This window comes from Simochromis diagramma, unplaced genomic scaffold (genome assembly GCF_900408965.1).
Source record: "Simochromis diagramma unplaced genomic scaffold, fSimDia1.1 OVJJ01000293.1, whole genome shotgun sequence".
NCBI lineage: Eukaryota > Metazoa > Chordata > Actinopteri > Cichliformes > Cichlidae > Simochromis > Simochromis diagramma.
In genome coordinates this window covers 16,439,219-16,461,472 of record NW_024386801.1, presented here as the reverse complement: position 1 = coordinate 16,461,472, position 22,254 = coordinate 16,439,219, and the positions used below count along the sequence as shown (strand labels likewise).

General features: G+C 41.6%; 1 protein-coding gene across 2 annotated transcripts in view; it reads right to left on the bottom strand.

The window, feature by feature from the left end:
- The window catches only part of LOC120730087 (transcriptional enhancer factor TEF-3-like), a 35,218-nt gene that overhangs the window by 5,792 nt on the left and 7,172 nt on the right, over positions 1 to 22,254 (bottom strand). The window contains exons 1-8 of one of the 2 annotated variants that reach the window (XM_040026204.1): positions 20,130 to 20,240; positions 8,839 to 8,903; positions 6,251 to 6,322; positions 4,805 to 4,939; positions 4,445 to 4,488; positions 4,096 to 4,157; positions 3,772 to 3,902; positions 3,037 to 3,210 (exon numbers count right to left, since the gene is read on the bottom strand). In XM_040026204.1, coding sequence (XP_039882138.1) covers positions 3,037 to 3,210; positions 3,772 to 3,902; positions 4,096 to 4,157; positions 4,445 to 4,488; positions 4,805 to 4,906 — 513 coding nt within the window. In that variant the 5' untranslated portion in view covers positions 4,907 to 4,939; positions 6,251 to 6,322; positions 8,839 to 8,903; positions 20,130 to 20,240. Of the gene's footprint in view, positions 1 to 3,036; positions 3,211 to 3,771; positions 3,903 to 4,095; positions 4,158 to 4,444; positions 4,489 to 4,804; positions 4,940 to 6,250; positions 6,323 to 8,838; positions 8,904 to 20,129; positions 20,241 to 22,254 lie in introns of those variants that run through there. The other variant, XM_040026205.1, reaches the window with a different exon arrangement.

Below are 22,254 nucleotides of genomic sequence, written 5' to 3'. Positions count from 1 at the left end.
GGGCTCTTGTCTCCTAATGGGCCATTGAGACACCGCTCAGCCTCCTCTCATCTCTTCATCACCCCGTTCATCTTCATCCCTGGCTCATGTAATTCCTCTATTTGTCTTCATCCCTGGGGCCTAGTGACCCTCCTCAAACTGCCATTCCCTGCTTCCCTAACAGCCTGCGAGGGAATTCATCCAATTACAATCAGCAGCGTGCAATTGGCTGATTAGATCATGGTGGGCAGGCTGGCTGTGTAACAATTTAGCAGAGCCAGCTCAAATCAGATTCCCTCTGCACTTCAAAGGCGTGAGACAATCCGTTAGGACAGGGCCACGGGCGCCGAGGGGGTGAAGGAGAAGAAGATGGGGAGAGGAGCAGGGCAGAGAGTGGCCGACAGGGAGGTTTGCTGGAAATTCAATCTAGAATACCATAGCTTTGGAGACGGGTCAGCCGCCTGTCACCATCACCATGCCAACCTGCGCCTCAGCACACCCCGAAGTCACAACCTGCTATGTGGCTATATGACTGCAGTGATACCAAATAGCCTCTTTCCAGCTTTTACAATGGCTTAAATAAGGTTATCATATTTTCAGATGTGTTAAGGATTTCATTTTGCTTATTCTCATGGCCAAGAGCGTCTTTTCTGGGGGGTTTTCCACTGTAGCTGTTGAAATACCCAGCTGTTTTTGCAGCATTTCTGGGTTTTGTCATGGATGCCTTGAGAATTGGAGGACCCCCTTGGGACATGATAAAATGAACAGGCTTGGGGGGAGGGGGGGGACAGTGTTATGAGCTTGTTTTCCTCTAGCAAGTTGGATATGTCATAACTGTTGACTCCACCAGGCTCTGACATGAATCAAGAGAGTAATATTTCACTGGTGACTTGTTGGGTTAATGCCACCCAGCATTTCTCCTGCTATCCCTATCTCTTGTTCACACCGTCTGTGTCTCTATTTCTACCTCCTGCCCGTTATTGCTGTCTTGCTCTCTTTTCTTTCAGTGATATATGGCGAGGCTACTCATCCCCTTCTTCCCCTCATCCCCGATTCAAATGCCACAGCTCGACCAGCTGCTCTTCCCAACCCTGGAGTAAACTACTTCCAATATGGTGCCACTCACCAATGTCTTTTATCTGTCTACAATAAATAATATGTAAGTCAAGCATGTGAGAAGGGTAACGGCATACATACGAAGCCATCTGGTGGAATCGGATGCAAGGCGGCACTTTGAACCTGACATTCAGCATCTTTGGAGGCGTCACACAGCAGCAGTTAACGCTTTAATATACCATGTCACCTTGACATGGGCATATTTTTGTGTGAAACGATTCAGTAATTTGTTAAAGCAGTAAGATTTGATTGTTTTTAGTTACTTCAGCCTCCATTCTGCCTCAGCCATCAACATGCAAGCAACACAGCAAAGTGGTGAAAGTATACACAAGGCTGTATGAAACCTATGGCTGTTTACAACGCTTCTCCTCAAACGTACTTTCAACTCATTTTAAGCTTAAAGGTAATTCCACCCCACCCCAACGTGTCAGATTCGGCAACTGCCGCGGCAGTTGGATGCCGATGTGTTTATTGAACATCAGTGGGAAACACTGACCACTGCCGTCTGTCTCAGACAGCAAAACCTCTGCTTTGGATGTGTTTGTCACATAGATTTAACCCCACACAACCCTTCACACACTAAAATAATGCATAAGCCTTAACTGTCTGCCCATAGCCAAGTTATATATTGTTGTTGGATTCTTATAAACTCACTAAGTCTTACTGGTAAATAGACCGATTGTTTTATCTACTCTACACTGTCCTCATTTACCCATTCGCACATTTTTTTCTATTTTCCTATCTTGGATGAATCCACTGGAGGGCAACTTGGAGTTCAGCATCTTGTACAAAAATACTTTGACTGGAGTAACCAGGGAACCAGTGATTGAACCACCAACCTTTAGGTTAGCAGATGACCTGCTCTATCACAGCCACTGGCAAAGAGGCTGTCCATCCTTGATTCTCTGTCATTTATTTACTTCAGAGTTGGTCCTTTTAAAAGTGTTTTTATTTGATATTATGTGGAGAAGTGAGGCAAATACTAAAGCAACATGGCCAGAGAAACAAATCAAAAGAATGAACAAAGTCAATGTCTGTGTCTCTTGCTCTCTTTCTCTCTTCTCTGTCCCATTTTTATGTCCTCAACTTGGAGTTTCCTCAGATTTCCAGTGGATAATCGGGAATCACACTACCATCTATTTGTCTGCTTGTATCTTATGCTGACTTTGTTATCATGCTTTATTCCCTAAATCACTCTCAATGTGTGATGGTGGGGGTAATGAGAGTGATTCGTTGTTGTCTGTCTGTGTGTGTGTGTGTGTGTGTGTGTGTGTGTGTGTGTGTGTACGCACTTTTGGTGGGGCTTATCTATAAATAAGAATATAAGGAGGGGGTATGAGGGTTGGTCAGTCTAATAGTGCAGAGACAGGTGTCTCGGATCACATTTCTCCTAGTGAAAGATCAGGCCTGCCACTCTCCCCAAGGTTCCTGTCACACACACACATTCACACACTCACATACACACACATCACAGGCAAATATACAAATACGCACAAGGCAAATGCATGTTGGACAGCAAGGCCTTCTTTGCTGGCATATAAACCACCAATCGGGTCAGGGAGCCATGACTTTCCATTCATTCTAGCCCTAAATCACACTTAAGTTCATTTAACTCCAATGCTTAAGCTATCTCAACACAGTTAACACCGCAAGGCCATTAACAGCCAACAGGTGCTACAAAACATTAACAAGAACATTCACTGTACTCTCACTTCACCTTCATGACTTCAGGAGGATTATATGATGATGTATAAAACATGCCACACACAGCTATCATACTGGGCTTTATATGGAGTAAAAAAATTACAGTGGAGGTTTTCATCTGAAATTAGTTTGAGATAAATGAAGTGAGCTTAGAAGGAAGAAACAAGGGAAGATCATATAAAACTATAAAGAGATAAAAACAAAAACAAAAAAAACAAATGCAGAGAAATGTTTTACCCAGAACTTGACGAGAAAGAAAGCGTTGGGTGGCCCCTTGTCAAACAGCTCTTTCAGGCCCCCTTTCTTCTCTGGGAACTTGTCATAGATCTGCCTGATGTCCACCGACTCCAGATAGGGGTCGCTGTAGCTTGGATTGGACTGGCCGATATGCACAAACAGGTGCTTGTTGAACTGGAGAAACAAAAGTGCATATCAGGAAATGAACGCATCCAGAAATGGCAAATGTTTCATTTGCTGAATGCCGAGCTCTGTTGGCTGCTATCTGACATCTGTTATAAGAAGCCAGCCGCTACATTTGATCGCCTTCATTGTGATATCCCATCACCTGTCTCAAGGGTCCCACCCTTTTTCTTTCCACTTGCAACATTCCTGATCATCTGATGTGTTGTGTGTATTCTTTGAGATCATCTCATGATCTTTTTTTAGTCGCAGTCACACTTGGATAGTTCAATGCAGTTTTCAATTGCCAGATTAGCTTTTAACATCGGCTTTTGCCATAAAATAAAATCAAAAGTAGCAGAAAAGTTACTTATTGCCTTCAGAATTTGTAGCTTTACTTTTGTTTATAGGACAAAAATATTTCCTAATCAAGGTATAAGGACCACTGTCAGGTGTAAATGAAGTGAGCAGGATTCTTTTATTTATTCATTTTCATTTTTTAAGAGTAAGCCTTTGTTTCAACTATGGTAATAATAACTCTAACTAAACCACTGATGGATCCACTTTACTTACAGTCTCCGGGTCTTGAGGTTGCTCTAGGAAGGCGGAGAACTCCAGCATTCGCAGCTTGGAGCTGGCGATACTTCGACCCTGCCAAGGGGGGGCACCAGGAGACATGGACAGCCCCTGTGTGTTATCATAAACTGCAGAAGAAAAGGCCGCAACCATGTGAACGTGTCGTTTGAGTGTGACTTGAGTAAAAGTTGATAATGCAGCAAAATTGCTGCGATTCGTGTGAGCATTATGCAAGCTCTTTATGATGAGCTGGGTTGTCTCGGCACTTTGCTGACACGACAGCCTTCTGTCAACGCGGCGGAGGAAAGAAAGAGCACCCACCTGTTATCGGGGCAGGGCCAGACGCTTGCATGGCATAGCTCTGTTGGGAAAAGGGCTTAATGCTGGAGAGAAGAGACAGACAAGAGAGGGGGACAGACATTATGCACCGTCTTGGCCTCATGACCCCTTCTCATTTACTAATTGGAGCACCTGACCTCTAAAGACGCAGGAGCTAGAGTGGTATGCTGACTGTCAGGCAGCTGAAGACTTTTCTTTATAATTGCACTGATGTGTTTTCATTTGCTTTGAGATGAATTCCCCAGGTGAAATTTATCTGATGGTTAATAAACTTATAGCATGAGAAACTAATGATAGACAGCACTCAGGAAAAGAACAAACAACTACTTACTCTTCATGGCTTCCTGGCTGTGCTGGAAGTGCCCCGTGCCAAAACTTACAAAACAGAAAGAAGGGAAAGTACATTAAATTGTTGCATCATACCAGTAATCCTCATACTGAGGTGCTTATTATGTATTCAAGATGTAAGCCTGAGCTGACAAGTGCTTCTTAAAAGAAATCAAGCTTCCTTATTCACAATTGAAAGGTAAAAATTGTAAGCAGACAATCTGAATTCACCAAATAACTCGCCTACCAGAATATGATATACATGTACGAGTATATGATTTTTAAAACATTTGGATTAAACCCACAGAATCCTTGATGGATTCTGTGCTACTGCTCAGGTTTTTAGGAAGACGTGAAGACTCACCCCACCACTAGTGGGGTAAGCTGGTCGAGACAGGCCCTGGAGAGCCATCTTGTTCTGGAAGGCTGTGGGTGATATGATCTGGGCTGATGACATGGTGGCCATGCTCTGGAGGGCCTTGTCTTTGGCAGCCTGATCCTACAGAGACAGAAGACGAGAGAGTGAGAGTAAGATTAAACAGACAGTAGAAAGCAAAGGGACAGCACTCATCAGACTCCATTTAAGTCTGCGTCCTACTTCTCCACTAACACGAGCAGAGCCCTAAAAGGGGAAATGAAAGGCAGAGGCCAGCTTGCATCATCGGTGAATCCCTGCCAATCAGAGAGCTGCAGAGAAGGTGATATTACAGTCAAGGACCTTTAGGTCAAGAGTTAAGTTTATTGCTTTGGCAGGGGCAAGCCAGTGATGACAACTAGCTTCTGTTAGAGGTCATACTTTAAGTCACTGCAGGCAACGGGGTGATATGTTGATATGCTTACCATAACAATCCCAGAACTGGTAAATTCTAATGTCACAAAAATGATTTTTTAAAAAGAGATAAAGGGCAAAATGTTTAAACTATGAGCAATACTGTAAAGTGATATCGCTCTTGTTTTTGAATCCACTCCTTCAGCAGTCCGCAGACCACAGAGGACTACAAGCACTTGCCGCCAAGCCCAAATGGGCAAGGCCACGGGGTGCATTCTTCTTCCCAGAACTGGCTAACACAAGGGCATAGCTGAAATATGGGGGGTACATGTGGCAGGGATCTCAGTTACACCAAAGACGCATTTAAAAAAGGCCTGTCACAGGGGCCAACCCTGTGACCAGCGCAGAGCCCTGCCAGCTGAACCCTCGTGGCTACCATCCAAGGCGAGGGAGAGTCCTGTTGCCTGCTGTGACTGCGACTATGCGAGCGCATGCGGATGAGAAATGCAAACTGAGAAAGTACTGGGGGGACAGGGATGTGTAAATGCTCAGCGTACCACTCGGAACACTTTTATTGTGGCACTTAATAAATGTAATACCTGGCAGTAATAATGCAGGGATTCATATATTTCCTGAAAACTGTGTTTGGCTCATCATATTCACAGGCGTGCACAGAAAGCCTCGGGCTTTGGGGAAACATGTTCACATTTCACCGAAATGTGCCAGCATCGCATTTAAAACCGGCACCAATTAGAGGGTGCAATTAAGATAGCTGGTCATTTGTGTATTTGTTTTAAAGGAATGTGAACGGAAGCGCTTTTTTCTTCAGTATGAGAGAAAATAATATAGGGTAATTATATTTTCACCCCTTTTCCATCTGTTACTGCTCAAGCTGATTAATATCACCGCATTAACGGCACCTCAGTTCTGATACTTTGGTCTGATTATAGCCTGAAGTCAAATCTAGCAGTAATAGTGATAATAACAATATCTTGAATAGTCAAAAGCATTTTGAGAATGTATAAAAGTAGTTTGACTCACGTAGCGTACCTTCAGCTTCACCTGGATCTCCCTGGCCTTCCGTCGAGCTAGAACCTGGATATGACTAGACACCTGGAAAGCACAGACAACAAAAACAACTGAATGTAATAAAGCACCACAACGGTCTGTTTACATGGTTTTCCCACTGGTCAAGCTTCCTCGCACAGTTTAAAAGACAAAGGCAGGTGAACTGGAAACTCTGGCCAAAGGTGTACATGTTTGACCACGTGGCAACTACGAGCTATTCTTTTTCTAATCCACGGACGATCAGCAACTTTAAAAAACGGTGTTAATTTAAACCTAAGGTCAACTAATATTAATTACTATTACATGGCCAGTAGTCAGAGACAAACATTATCATCCATCTGAAGTTGTTTTCAAGCCACATGTGCATCACTATAAGTGATCCCTTTCACGTTGTCACTGTTATTTGATACCTGTTATTTGATAGGAAATGTATGGTATATCCAGGGGTTAAATTAGGATTTATGAGATTTATGGTTTATGAGAAAAGTGAGCCATTGTCCACTGAGTTTAGTGCCTAGGAGTTTATTAAAGTAGTTACTTTTTCTTCTGGGATACTCAGAGTTGCAAAGACTGTTCCTGGGAAGATTTGTTGCAGCTAAAATTTTATGTGTTATTTTTCAGTCCCGTTTTCTCTTGGTGTGTTTAAAAAAAAAAGTATTTATGTACAGTGCTTTCTGGTTAAACAGCCTTTTAAATGAGGAACACTGAAATCTGTAAAGCCCGGTGAAAAGTATCAAAATTAATTTTCTTTTTCCGGGAATTCTGACATTCCAGGTGTGCATATAAAGAAAAGATACCACTTAGCAAAAGTGGTATCTAAAGTAAACCTATAGGCTGAACATAGATTTCTTAACCACCTGTCTGTTGCCTTATTTTTTATGTACTTAAATGATTAGATAGGTTTCATACTCACAGCAATATCACTTTTGCAAATGATACTGCATTTATGGTGCAAAACTGAAATTCCTTCAGTAAATGAACACTTTTAAAGAATAATGATTCTCTAGAGGAAATAATAATAATAATAATAATTAAAACTTAGCTACAGTTGTGATGGATCAATCCTGAGCACAATCCATGTTTTCCCAATGATCTCACAGCTGTCTGATGTGCACAAAAAAAAACAAAAAACCCACACAGTTTGGATATGTAAGACCAAAATGAAACCCCAGAGGACAAATGTGCCACTTACTCAAAATGTGCACAGCTCCTTTTCTCACTTTGGAGATAGAATTAGCTATTATTAATCTCTGGCTCTCCTCCACAGTGTGTCTTTTGTCCTGCCTTCCCCCCTTTCACCACCAAATGGTGGCAGCAGATGGCTGCCCCTCTCTAATTCTGGTTGTTCCTGTTAAAATGATTTTTTCCCTTCCCACTGTCACCAAGTGCTTGCTCATAGGGGGTCATCTGATTACTGGGGTTTTCTCTATACTATTTTAGGGTCTTTACCATATAATATGAAGCATCTTGAGGTGACTGTTGTTGTATTTTGATGCTACATAAAGAAATTGGATTTAACTGAATTGTTTAACCTGCTGCTGTGTGTTACTGAAGTCAAAGAAAAAAGAAGTTTTAATTTGTCTGCGGTGGTGCATGAGACAGTGTTTAAAAGCAGATCTCAAGAGTTGGATGTATGTTTGTAACGCAGAGCTTTGGTGTGCGTAGCTGCTTTAACAACAATGTGGTATAAATGCTTTGCATTTTGGGCCTCTGCCACATGGAGATGCTTACATGGATTCAAATGTTTTATTCCCTTCATTCACTAATAAACAAAAACTATAAAACAAGAAAAAAAACAGTGATAGACATGTAACTGAAATGTATATACTTTAATAAAACGATAAGTAAAAAGTGTACAAACTACACACTAGTTCAAGTTTAAGTTTTTAAATTATGACCTGTTAAACAAACTCATTGATAACTAATTTGCTTTTATGTATTTTTATTGAAACACTGTCATTTTCATCCCATTTCTCGCTTGAATTCTATAATTATGGGGTCTATAGTCTTATGTAGTTGTTCTGGAGAACAGCAGTCAGTTTGCCACAGATAAACCAGCAGGTGTCCCTCTCTGCCTCCAACCTGTCTTACTACTCATCTCTGATCTACCACTGCCCCTCCTTCTGTTTCCATCTCTAATCATCTCTTTTCATTCTCACAGTGTCTCCGACAGATGACTTAGCAGAGACCCTTTCTCTCCACATCCATCACAGCCCCATACATCAGTTCTTCCATATCAGATACCGGACTGAGGATTGAGTTCCAAATCCCTCCACGTCCTGCCTCAGTTTCCATCCAGACCACTGTTTTCCCCAGCTTCGTTTCCCTTCTAACAAACACCAGATCCACAAGGTGGTGAAGAAACAACACCGACACATGATCTTATAGCATCTGTGCATTGGGCCACGGCCCTAAATCAATCATCATCTCCAGCCCTCCAGGGATTGAGGGTTCAGTGGGGGGGGATGTATAGGGTGTTGGCGCATCACTCAACAGGAGTGGATTTTCTGAAGGGGTTCAAAAATAGAGGCTGCTACAAATGGTATTTGCAGAGAACTCACCTGCTTCCTGGTCCGCGTTTTCCCTGTGCGAAGTTTGATGTATCGTGCAATCAACTCATTTCTTCCTGCAAGGGTCCAAAAAGAGAGAGAGAAAAACTTTTTAATTACAAGGACCAGTTACTGGAAATTTTACAGAGGTTTGAAACAGATCTAACTCATCATCTAGTGCATTGCAATCGTACTGATGGACATGAATTGATTGTCGCGGCTTCTTTGTTAGGAAAACTGAAACAATTAAATAGATAAGGCAAGACAATCTCTGTTTACGTGTTCACATATCAGGAATATAATCAGCAAAATGAATAGCTTGAAACAGATTTGCCTGAGTGTGCACATTGTTGTAAGCATTTAGATGGCTGTACGTATAGAGAACTGTGCAAACGCACGTGTCCGAAGTAACCACAAGACTGTCAAATGTGTCAACGCTGAAGGCAGAAAGTGTAAGTATATCGCTAAGTTTACATGTCTGCCTGTGAGAGAGCTTGCATCAGTCCCGGGGTGACCCCCCCGAGTATACGCTGAGCTCATATCCCCACAGTGTGTGCCTGTGCTCTGCCACTGCTGACAGACAGGTCCAATTGGCAGAGCAGGTGGAGGCTGCAGCCATGCGATCCTCAGACCGGACTCAGGACAGACACGACACAGGCCACTGACCAAAGGGGGCGGGTCTGGTGAGGCTGTAAGGCAGCTGGTGTGTGTGTCAATGTTTATGGAATATGCTTTTACGCCTGCAGTAAATTTTGAGCTTGTTCTCTCCCATCCAAATTCCCCAGTTGCTATAGAGGCCAACAATCACGTGGTTTCTTTAACTCATCTTCCAAATTAAAACTGCAGTGTAAGGCCTAACGTGAAAAATGCAGCCTTCGTTTGTTGTTGCTACTATAAGTGAAGGTTTTACAGGAAATGGTTCAACTGGTGTGTTTGTGTGTTTATGTCATACAAATGTACACTTTGATTATAGTCATTTGTTGGGCAAAAATTCCACATATTACCTGGCTGCAACTTCACAACCATGTGACTCTTTTGTAAGTGTAAATGATCACAAAATAACCAGTTTAATGTCAACGTGGGTGCTAGGAAATTCGAAGAGGCTTTTTCATAATTGATTATTCAAGGGAGCAATTAGAAACATATTTATTAATGGAAACCCTGCAGCAACACATTCACATAATTTTAGGCACTACGAAAAAGCGAGGACACAGACAAACTCCCCGGATCACTCACACACTGAGTGAATCACTCTCGAAGGACCTCTCGTGCACCCACGCAAACTCACAAAAATATACACAACCAGTCACACAAGAGTTTGCTAGTCTTTGCACCACCTCTTAAACACGGTCATTTTTCCCCTGGCACCACATCTCCATGTGAATTAACACACGGATCAGTCACGACACACAACCTGGTATAAACCCGTCAGATTTTCCCCTCACATAGTGATGTTTGGGTCAGACCTCACAACGCTACTCAAACCGGCCAATCAGATGACTCTGAATGATGAAAAAATGGAAACCTAACACCTGGCTCAAGCCCCATCAAACATTTTGTCAGCCAGTAAAAGTGATCAGATTTTGTGCGGAATTCAAAACAGTTTCTACTCGGAGATCATGGTAAACTTAGATCCCACCCAAGCAGTTCACTCAGACATGAATTTCCACCTAATGCTTTTCGAAAGCACGTGTTAACGAAAGTTTTGCTGCTAAATATACAAACAGACAACCTTTCAACCAGACATCTGCCACTTGTAAAGCGCTTTCTTGAAACCTCAAATAGATAATTATAACGTATTACAACCCACGTTGTGTTCTGGATGGGGAGCTTTGATGCACTGATTAACTATCAGTTAAATCAAAACTAGAATTACATTTCATCACAAGTTCTTGTCTTGGTTTCACCATTTGCACCATCACTCTCACTCTACTCAAAGCTCTCGAACCAGCGCAGAACACCATTCCAAGAAGTCAGACATTGAGTAACACCAACTGGCAGACTAACCAGTTTAAAACAAGCCATCCATTTTGTCTGGGTCTGCTTTTGTAGTAAGTTTATAGTTTTTTACTCCAAGTCAGTTTAAAAAAACTGACTCTGTGACGGCATGTGTTTCTTGCCCCAGGAGACTTGTGTTATATTTCCCGATCTCAGCAATCCAACTGTAGTAAAATACTAAGCAGTGAGAGATTGGTGGAAGTGTTTTGTGTGACTTGGCAAAAATTTGAAAATTGCTTTTTACGAAAACTGGTAGAGCGGTCGAGCACAAGCAAAGGTTTGATGGCCTCACTGCAAAAACTCAAAGGCAGATCTATGATTTCTATGTAGATATATTCATATTCTTGTATTCAGGTATTTGAGCCAGGACATTCATTGCCACTGATTACGTCAGACATCACTTGAAAACAAAACAGTGAGCAACTAAAGCAACTTAGGCAACTTGAGGCCAAGCTTGACTTTGTTGGCTGCCTGAACCAACTCAAATAGCTATAAATGACTTAAACTTAGATCAGCTTGATGAAACGCTTTTGGAAATGTGGGACTCACAAATTCCTACTGCACAAAAAAAATAAAATAAAATAAAACAATGAGCAACCTATAGGTCTATGGTGCCACTGAGGAATCAACAATAAAATATATTATTCCTCCTTTCCCACTAGAAAAACATGTGGACGACTTTACTGATCTGGTGGTCTGAGTCAAAAGGACTACAGTTCATGTAAAAACTCTAAAAGTGTTACACATTATATAACACGGTTGAAATATGCAGAAAATGTGTTTTCTTAACGTGCTGCTATGGTCAAGGTATAAGGACATGAATTAGAATAAATGAGAGTCGGTTTGGAGAGTAAAAGAGGAAAAAATGGTTGATATTATTCTGCCTAAAGCTTCAGGCCCCTGAAACACATACACACTCACACACACATTCAGTATTATCCAACTGTAGGACTGCTTTTGTATAAGGCTTTTGTGGACTAAACCCTGCTCCAAAATGCTTTGCACTCCAGTTTATACACACAACCACACAAGTCGATATAGACATATACTGGCACACACACACACACACACACACACACACACACACACACACACACACACACTCCAGCCCCAGCTGCGGCATTCATTCCGTCTCAATCTTATTTTCCTTTCAGGGCTGTAACTCCTCAACCGTTTAGTGTTTATCAGGAGGTGCACTCGCTGGCCGATTGTTTGAGCCCCTAAATGCATATTTCTTTAATTCCCCAGGGATTAAGAAAGTGTTCCACATTTCCTTGCAATCAAACTCTTGAAAAGACGAACACAGAGCTTTGTCAAAGTCCTCACAGTACTTGACCTCAAATGAACATTAAGTTGCCTGCATTGAGTTCCTCACATTACAGCAGCAAGTTCTTCCAGTTCCCGCCGATTTATCTTCAGTGTACAGTAAGATGTACGTTGCATATCCAATAGGGATTTTCAAAGTAGCAGACACAGATGTGTGAGCATGTCTCCACAGATGAATGCAGTTCTTCAATTTTGTCATTTTTCTCGCCAGATTTTTTGAACCTTTGTCATGCCCTGAATGTAAGTTGTTGTAAAACTTGATCAACCTGTAAAGTGCCATTCTTAGAGCAAGCAAAAGACAGTGAGGTTAGAGCTGTAGCTTCCTGAAAGGCTGTATGGTTAAAAAAAACAAGAAAAACAACAGCTCCTAAGAGCTATTGTTTTTCTGTTCTATAGTAAAGTGAAACAATTTAACAATTCAATTCAAAATTGAATGATTTCAAAATTATTCTGTCACCATAGCGATGGACAGTATGACAATATTGTATGTATTCCAAGCGATACACAACGTCATTAAGGAGCCGTCAAACACACTTCGCCTCATGCTCACATATCAGATGCCCTGCCACTCCTAGTGTGCTTGGGGAAGGGCCCCTCAAAAATACCCTCCAACACACCCATGAGATCAGAGAGGCGACTCAGTCACACAGCGATGAGATCATGATATCCAATGGGACCAGCACAGACAGAGAACCAGTGCCAGCCAAGGCTGCAGGAAAGTCAGTAGGAACATTATACCATCACCCAGTGGTCAGCGGTCTGATGTTGTTTATCACACTGCCTGCAGTCACGGACTCGTCTAAGGGGGAATCTGATTCTGGAAACATTTCTTAAGGGTATGAAAAGTGATGTAGAAGAAGCCAAGTCAGGGTTTTACTGCGCTCAAGATATACTGCTGGGCTTTGCAATGTAGGAAAAAGTTTATAATAATATCACCACCATATGAGTGAGGGAAAAGTGTAAGTTAGAAGAGCTTCTATAAAGCTGTAATAACATTACTATAAAAAAATCATCTATAACATTATTTCACACTTGGACCACCATTCAAAGAGACACACCTGTTAACTGTTAACAAGACAAGTGAATGGTTAGTGGAAGGTTAATGTATACTTTGTTAGTTGCGTAATAATTTTTGAATAAGCCAAAGTAAAATGTATTTGCAACATCCAACATGTACTGCAACAGTACCACAAGTAAAAATCGCGCGGTCAGCAAACAAGATGTGTGACATGATCCAGCTTTTTCACTTCAGATAAGAATTTTGACACCTCATTTTAGGGCACTGGCCAATACTGAGTCACCGGGTTGTGACTCGGTGTTCTCTTTTCCTCCAATTTAAAGTTATAATGTCACTAGTGTCGTGCCTTGTCATATCGCCCGTGATTATACAGGTATAAATGTTTATGTGATGTCATATTGTGATATCATTGCTATAGGAAATATATTACCCACCTCTGAATGTGACAGTCCTTACAGAACCTGCAAGGCATAGTAATATTACATAGAAAAACATGTGCCCCCTCACAGCAATCTGATTTGTCATTTATATAACAGTTAGCTTACAACGGTGACAAGTGGTTACATTTCAGCAAAGTAGAGTTATAAGTCATGAATGTTGCACATCTGATTTTGTATTTTTAGAACATGTACACTTTTTGTATGCCAAATGCTAATCAAATTAGTTGTTTGGGTTATCAAACTAATAGTTGGGAGGTGGGTTTCAAATAAAATACTGGTGTTGAAATAAAGTTATTTTAAAAGAAACATTTCTATTTGTATAAAAGAAGCATAAAAACAGCTGCCCCTGTTCCAGCCTGCAGACAATTGAAATCATCTCTTAACTGTATTCAGTAATGGAGAAAAAAAAACGTCATGCAAGACGTTAGACGGTTCGAGCCCCGGCTTGGACAGTCTCGGTCGTTGTGTCCTTGGGCAAGACACTTCACCCGTTGCCTACTGGTGGTGGTCAGAGGGCCCGGTGGTGCCAGTGTCCGGCAGCCTCACCTCTGTCAGTGCGCCCCAGGGTGGCTGTGGCTACAGTGTAGCTTGCCATCACCAGTGTGTGTGAATGTGTGTGTGAATGGGTGGATGACTGGATGTGTAAAGCGCTTTGGGGTGCTTAGGGACTAAGTAAAGCGCTATATAAATACAGGCCATTTACCATTTATAAATTATGCAAGTATATATTTTATATTCACATAAAACAGTGTGTCAAATATCCATACACTACGCTGTGTTGCATCTTTGCCATATTTAAGCGTTAATAACAATAGTAATAATAACTGTATAGAAATTCCTATGATACTCTCTAAAGACACATCTGTTTTTGATGTGTCTTTGTATTTGTATCTGACCTTTGTATTTGTGTGTTTCTATGAGCTACTATGTGTCATGCATACTTCCAAAAACCAAACTGTCCTATCAGAGTAACTTCCATGATCAGATTAGAGCAGAGGCGTGAAGATCTAACAGATTTCAAATCCACTAGTGTCTTAAGAGTTGCTATGACTTACGCAGGGAAGTGTGTGTGTAATTTTGCAGGCACATCTTTCTACTTGTTTCTTTCAACCTTGTAGATCTGAAAAGATTAGATAAAGTGGCAGAGGCAACCCTGTTACATGGATGGTGCTGCTCACCATATCTTACTGGTTACACTCTGAGACAGAGAGAGAAGTCAGTGGTGAAAAAAAGGCGAGAGAGTAGTGTGTAAGATTCCAGAAGTCAGCAAAGGGGGGGGGTTTTCTCCGGACAGCATCAAATCCCATGACAGTCTTAAGCCTGGAGTAAAGACTCCAGATTTCTCATGAGAACCTTCCATGTCATCCTATCATCATCCTATCATCACTAAGGCTTGGGTGTTTCCCATAAATGATTCATATGCAATGTAATTGCAGGAAAAATATATCCACAAACACTTGTGTGGCAGTATACTATTATCAGTTCATTAAGGTGATTAAATAAATGACTTTCTATCCATCCATTCGCTTCCGCTTATCCTTTTCAGGGTCGCGGGGGGCGCTGGAGCCTATCCCAGCTGTCATAGGGCGAGAGGCGGGGTACACCCTGGACAGGTCGCCAGTCTGTCGCAGGGCCAACACACAGGGACAGACAACCATTCGCACTCACTCGCACATTCAAACTTAGTGGCAATTTGGATTATCCAATTAACCTATCCCCACAAGTTGCATGTCTTTGGACGGTGGGAGGAAGCCGGAGTACCCGGAGTGAACCCACGCAAACACAGGGAGAACATGCAAACTCCACACAGAAAGACCCCGGCCTGATGATGGAATTGAACTCAGGACCTTCTTGCTGTGCAGCAACAGTGCTAACCACCGTGCCACCGTGCTGCCCTAAATGCCTTTCTATTATTTCTAAATTATTTTCAGGTTAAACAAATAACGTCACTAATTCAAAATCTGGACTGCTACAAAAAAAACCCTAAGTAAATAAAAAAACACATTATTCATTTTTCCAAACGATGGCACTATGTCTGTATCAGTGTCTTCATTTCACCTCTACTTACATATATGATCTCACTTTTTCAAGCAGGCAACTGAGGCAGAGCTACTGAAGGAAACCACTTGAAAACACAGGCCTTCAGCTTCCTCAAAGGTCACCGGGTCAACACTGCTGGTGAATCTCTCACTTTACTGCCACAGTCTGGACCTAGGTGAGGACTCGCTGTTAGCTTTCCACTGACCTTTACCGTTATGTTCATTAGGAGCACGACTTGAGACAAAAACACGTTTGCATCGCCTGACAAAAAGCAACAATGGGCTGACACGTTGCGCAAGCCAAGCGCGGTGGGAGCATGATTCACTGTGTGGGTATTCTTTGTTCTGAACTGACAGAAAGAATATGTCACTACTGTCGGGAGCTTTGTTGAGTTTATCCACTTCACTAACACAGACTTTTTTTTTTTCCAAACAGGAAATAAGACACGTCAAAATGTGAGAAAAGTGCTCCCTACACAGAAGTTACGAAATCCAGAATGACAAAACCAAACAGCTGCATAAAACTTTGTGTGACACAAGAGATAATAAAAAAGAGATAATGCTGCTAAATTAAAAAAAAGGAAGGTATTAAAAAGACATCATTAAAAGAAAACAATTACATTTGCAAAAGCAGCACATCAATTAGCGTGGCAGATATATGGCCACAAATAAACGGGGGGAGATAATCATATTTCCAGAGCTACATTCTTTTAGTGAGAGCTGTCAGCACATTTTGGGACTTTCTTTCCATTATTGCAGCATGGGGCCTTCGTTCTGACCACGGGGCACATCGCTTGCTGAGAGCCACACAAGGCAGGAAATGTTTTCCTTGGCAGATGCATGTCGAATTACTGCTGAAGCACATAACCGCCACAATATTCGTGACACCGTCCCTAATAAGCAAGCTAATACGTCTGTTGAGTAATGGGCACGGGGGCCGTGGCAATACATGGTATTATGGGAAAAAATGTGGCGCGTATATGCAGAGTATGCAGTGAAAAAGCTTTTATTCGATTTAGGAATTTACAATGCAGAAGGTGATCCAAACACTCTGCTTCTGTTTTGCCTGCCTGGAGACTCAATATCATATTGTTTAGCAAAGAATGGCATTCATTCTTCGAAGTGGAATTCAACCTGAAATTCGGAGCATGTCGTCCTCAGCCAACAGACACACAGTTATTTTGCTAACAGTTTGTTTTGTCTATGTATCCATATTTAACCTGCACTAGACAACTAAATCACATTTCTAAAAGCATTAAGTCATGGATTTACTATTTCATGTATGCCTTTAGAGATATTCTAAGTTGATGTTTGATTTAGGTACCTGATTAAAGACCACCCATCTGCGCTTTAACAACATTAACGACACTAAAGACCTTCAAAGTGGCTTTGCATCGATTGTGGTTGCTTGAATAACTTGAGTTGTTGGCCACCGGTGACCTCGGGGATGGCGATAAAAGGGGAGCTGCAGAGGCTGCAAAGGCTTTAAGGGACGGGCTGCTCTTTATGTTTACAGGCAATGGGGGCAAAGTGGGCCATGCATGGGCTCAGTCCTGCCTCATTTCTCAAGTCATAAATCCGGATTTGCCACAAGGCTGTCAGGTTGAACTCAGGGAATAGCTGGAGGCGAAATGAAAGGCGGCTACACCAGCAGACACGAGAGAGAGAGAGAGAAAAGCGGTTGTTCATTAAGAACGAAAAGAGACTGAGACTAAAAGATATGAGGGCGGTAAATCAGAGATAGCAGAAAAACAGAATATGACTTCTACCTAAAATGAAACTGACAGATATACGCACAGCTGAGACAGGTGTGAGAGAGTTGTGCCGTGCATCGAGGCCATACACGACACCGCTGCCCACCTTGGTGTTTATTTGTCCACCCCTCCTCCCCCCTCCAGGCGCTCAAAGGGTAAACGTCTATTCTGGTTTAGGGTTACAGCCAAGCTGCCTTGAACCCCCGGGCTTCAAGCGTGCATGCCATTCTTGGCAAGCCGACGCACTCCCTGGCACGCATCGCCTGCCCCTGACCCCCACAGGGAGGAAGGGGTCCCTCAGTGCTTTCCTTGTCAAAAAAAAAAAACCCTAACCCCACACCTTTGCTGATCCAGTGCTCCCCCACCCCTCGCCACGGCCCCGTGACACAGAGTGACACACCTGCCCCTCTCTCATGCCCTACTCCAACTATTATTACAGGCTTTATAAGGGTTTAAGTGATGATCAGAGGATGGCCATGACCTCAATAGGTCACTAAGCTAGGCCAGGCAAAGCTAACAGTTAAAGGAGCTGTCTGGCACGGTGACAAAACAAGGCGATGACAGAGTCTGTCTGAAAGCACCACTACCTCTGGCTGCTCTGTTTTCCACCTACCAGATCTACTATCAAACAGTCACTCAGGGGGCCAAACCATCTGTCGCCAAACATCTTTCAGCAAAATGCTGTAAAGGCATGTCACCTCACCTTCCCAACACCTGTTTGGGAATGACATTTTCCACACATTCATTATGGAAAGACCTGCAGTGTAGTTATGTAGCAACTACAAACTAAAGACGATTATTTTAGGGTTGAATTTGGGATGTTAGATTTCATATATGAAGATGAAATGTAGGGCTTCTTTTTTGAAATTTTGTGCTGGTGCTATAGAGCCATTTCGCCACTCTCACATGCAAGACCCATAAAAAATTAAAAAGCTGCTACCACATCTCAGTGTGTTCGATATTTCATACTGTTTTTAAGCATCCCTATTACCTCTACAATAACTTCGCATTTACCATACTGATAGGATGCACCATTCTATGCAAGCTCAGAATTTTTTAAATATAGCCAGGACTCAAGGTCTGAAGGTTTCTGGGTATCTGTCATATAACAGGAGGAAGAAGTACATCAAAGCATGAACCATAATATTTCCTGTATCCACTTGGTGGCCCTATGATAATTGCCAAACACTAATATGTAGATGTGTTTGAAACCTAGCTGTCAAAGGCCACGAGGCACGGTACGCCCTAGACAGGTTGCCAGTCTGTCGCAGAGCAACTATTCATGCTCACATTCACTCCTAAGGGCATTTTTGGATCACCAGTTAACCTAAACCCATGCATGTATATGCAAACGCATATCTAAAAATGTCACTGGCCCTAATTTAAGCAGATATACAGTTCAGTTTATAATGAGGCGTGTGTGGGGGTGAATATTTATCTCTTTTTGCCCCACAACAAGTTATAAAGGTTTGGAAGTATTCAAAGAGGCTCACAGGTGGATTTTCACAATAGTCCAGTTACAAGAAATCATTATGTTACTGACAAACCAGCAATGAACACATTAATTTCTCACAGCTTTGAATGCATCAGAAAAGTTAACTGTATATTAATCAATATATTATTCAAACAGCACATTTAGCACAGTCAAAGAATTTGGATCCCACCTCAGCTGTCTTTTCTGTTGAGGCAAAATCTAATTCATACCTTCACACTATTTGCTTTATATGCCATGACCAACATTTGTGTTGTGAATGTAAAAAAAAAAAAAAAATCATTCTTAATTTATAAATTTAATACTTTAACACTCTTGCCACGGATGTCAAATGCATCTTACATCATGAGCCACATACAGCTCACTTTGATCTTAAGTGGCAAGACCAGTAAAAAATCCCCTTTCTTTCAGTGTAAAGTAGTTTAATCCCTGAGAAATGTCAATATGAGAAAAAGAAATGTAATTTCATCTCAGTTTTTTTAAATGCTAAAGAAATGCTGCAGAAATCTTTGGACCTAAATCTTGAGAAATAAATGTGTAAAATTAAAGAAAAGGTTCGTTGCCCAGACTGTTCTGTATTTATAAAGCAGAAGGTTTTTGTTGTTGCCGGAGTCTTTGCCAGGCTGATTAAGTTCCCAGGGCCTTATGTTTGACACCCCTAGTCTATAATATAAAAAGGTCAGCTGTGACATGCCCATTTCTGAGTGTCTAAGTAAGCCAAATGATTTGCATGGTTGTCAAGAGTCAAGAGTGCATATATATATATAGCAAGTGAATATGGCTTAACCCTTTAAAGCCTCAACTGTGAATTAATTGCCATAAAATTCTTTTTGAGGGGGGAGTGCTTATTAAACTTCCTGACAAACTTAAAAAATCATCCATTTCTATATATATGTTTTAATTTGTCTCATATTTGCTACATCCAGCATTTTTTTTTTTGCAGTTTAGCACTTGAAAACATATTATAGAGTTGTAGATTTTTTTCGGAGAGAAAAGAAATAAAAGCACACACCAATGATGTAGAAGTCTTAACAACTCATAAAGACTCTGTGTATCAAATATGATACACTATGCATTAAGGACCTGTGTGTCTGAAAGTGTAACATAGTGTTAAATCAAATCGGAGACTTCTTGACTTGTTTAATTTAAGGAGAATTATCCTCAACCCTGGTGCACATGAGAACATCATCCTGTCCTTCAGGATGAGAGTAGACTATAGAGATGGGCGTACCGTACATCTTGCCCTCATCTGAGAGGATGATCTTCCTACGGCCACAGGGTGGGTAGATGGCCAGGGCCTCCTGGAAGCTCTGCTCGATGTCAGGGCTCCACACACCCTCGGCATCATTCTCTAGGGGTTTGTCGAGTCCGTCCCCCAGCTCCTCACTCCCACCCCTGGGGGAGGGAGCTGGCACCCACTCCGCAGACGTGGTGGGATGACAGAGAGAGGACCACAGAGCGAGTGGTGGAGGGTCTGAGCTTTGTGGTAGATGGACGCGGAAGGAGATCGAGGTGTCCGCAGGGAGCAATTCTGTCTGTATGAACTGCACAGGTGTGATGGTGATGCTGCGTCTGGATGTGGCAGGACAGAAAAGAAAGGCAGAAGGGGAAAAAATTGAAGTGGTGCTCTGTCAGTTTACACAAAATGTTTTAATGATTTTACATTATTTCCAAAATAGTGTGGAGATAACAATAGTGTTTTTTGTTATCTAACAAGGACAACCACTTATATGTATGCTTTCAAACGTTTGATATCATTTGTGCTGTTACTAAAACAGCAACAATAGAACATTTCCTATGATAAGCATTTCACAAAACCAATGACTGTTATTAACTAATATTTTATCATTTTATCATTTATTCAGCTTATGGACATGGTCAGCAGCTACAACAGTTACCACACACAGCCTATAAAGACCATTATTCAAAATCTTAGTTCTTTCATTTAGAAACAGGGGTTAAAATGGACTTCGGTGCGTTGGGGAACCTGAAGATCAGGTGTAGCAACGCAGAATTAACCAGAAAAGAGTCACATAATAATGTGTTTTGTGCATTCCAGTACAATGTTCTTTGTGTACAGAATGTGATCAGCTGATTTGTGTTGCTAATCCGACATCACTGCTCTTTGTGGATTTTGACAACTGATATAAGCAGATCTTAAGTGAGCTACATGGCAGATTTCGATCACCTAGACACTACAAAGTTAGTATAAAAGGTAGCCTGGACTAAAGTGCCTGGTAACCAGTGAATAACACAAAACTAGTAACAACTTATTTTTCATGACATTTCACAAAAACACAATATCCAATATCGGAATTAAAACTAATAAATCAGGACAATAAAATTGAAAGCTTAGAAAAATATACTAGCTGAGCAGCTACACTGGAGAAACTGTACATTTAGCTCACAGAAACATTTTGTGACAAATTTTTGGAGCTGTTTGAAAAGCTGCAGTTTGAAATTACACGGCACCTTTAAAAAAACTTTTTTAATTGCAATTTAACATTTCTATTCTGTTTCTGCTCGCTTTTTTTCAGTAGCTAACTGATGCTTAAGTACTAAATGTTGATTTACAACAGCATCATCAACAGATCACAGGGATGGAAAGCAAAAGGGATATGCTGAAGATGTAAGGGGCAGTGGGATGTTATTATTTTCTTAATACTGAGCAAATATCTTCATGTCTTCATAATATCTTCAGAAAAGTGAATCATGTTGAGGAAATGTCACTGAGACCCAGTTCTTAGCTACACTATTAGCAACCTAGCTGCTACATTAGGGCCATTATTACATCACATCAGCTCAACATCTGCTAACCCTCACTGGGGAAAAAAAAGATTAATAATAAGTTTAATGCCAACATGAAAACAAATAACGGAGGGCATGTGGTGTTGGAGGAGAGGAGGGGTGTGACAAATGAGAAGACACATTAAAGTTGCGTCACGTTGCAAGTTGCATCCTCAGACACACTTAGACCCACATGCCAAGTGGAATCACAGCAGGATATTAAAGCCATGGGGCTTTTTTAAGGATTGTCCATTTCTTCATCAGCGCTATAAGTGACTGTGTTATTAAAATCCTCAGCTGAGGTCCTAATCAATGTGTTTATGCATTGTTTGGGGTGTAAGAGTGTTGTAACAACAAGATGAGTTATTAAAACGATTAACTTATGCATTCCTGTGACTGTTTGCGACAGGGGGGAAAAACAAACAAACTTCTAAACAGTGCTGAAATCCAGAGGGAAGGGTGACAGTGTAGGGATGTTTGAGTCGCAGCAGATTCACATCCTGTTTTCCCTACGCACCAATTTCTTTAGGATATGCACACAGCCCTTATGTATATTTGGGAGGGGAGAATGAGA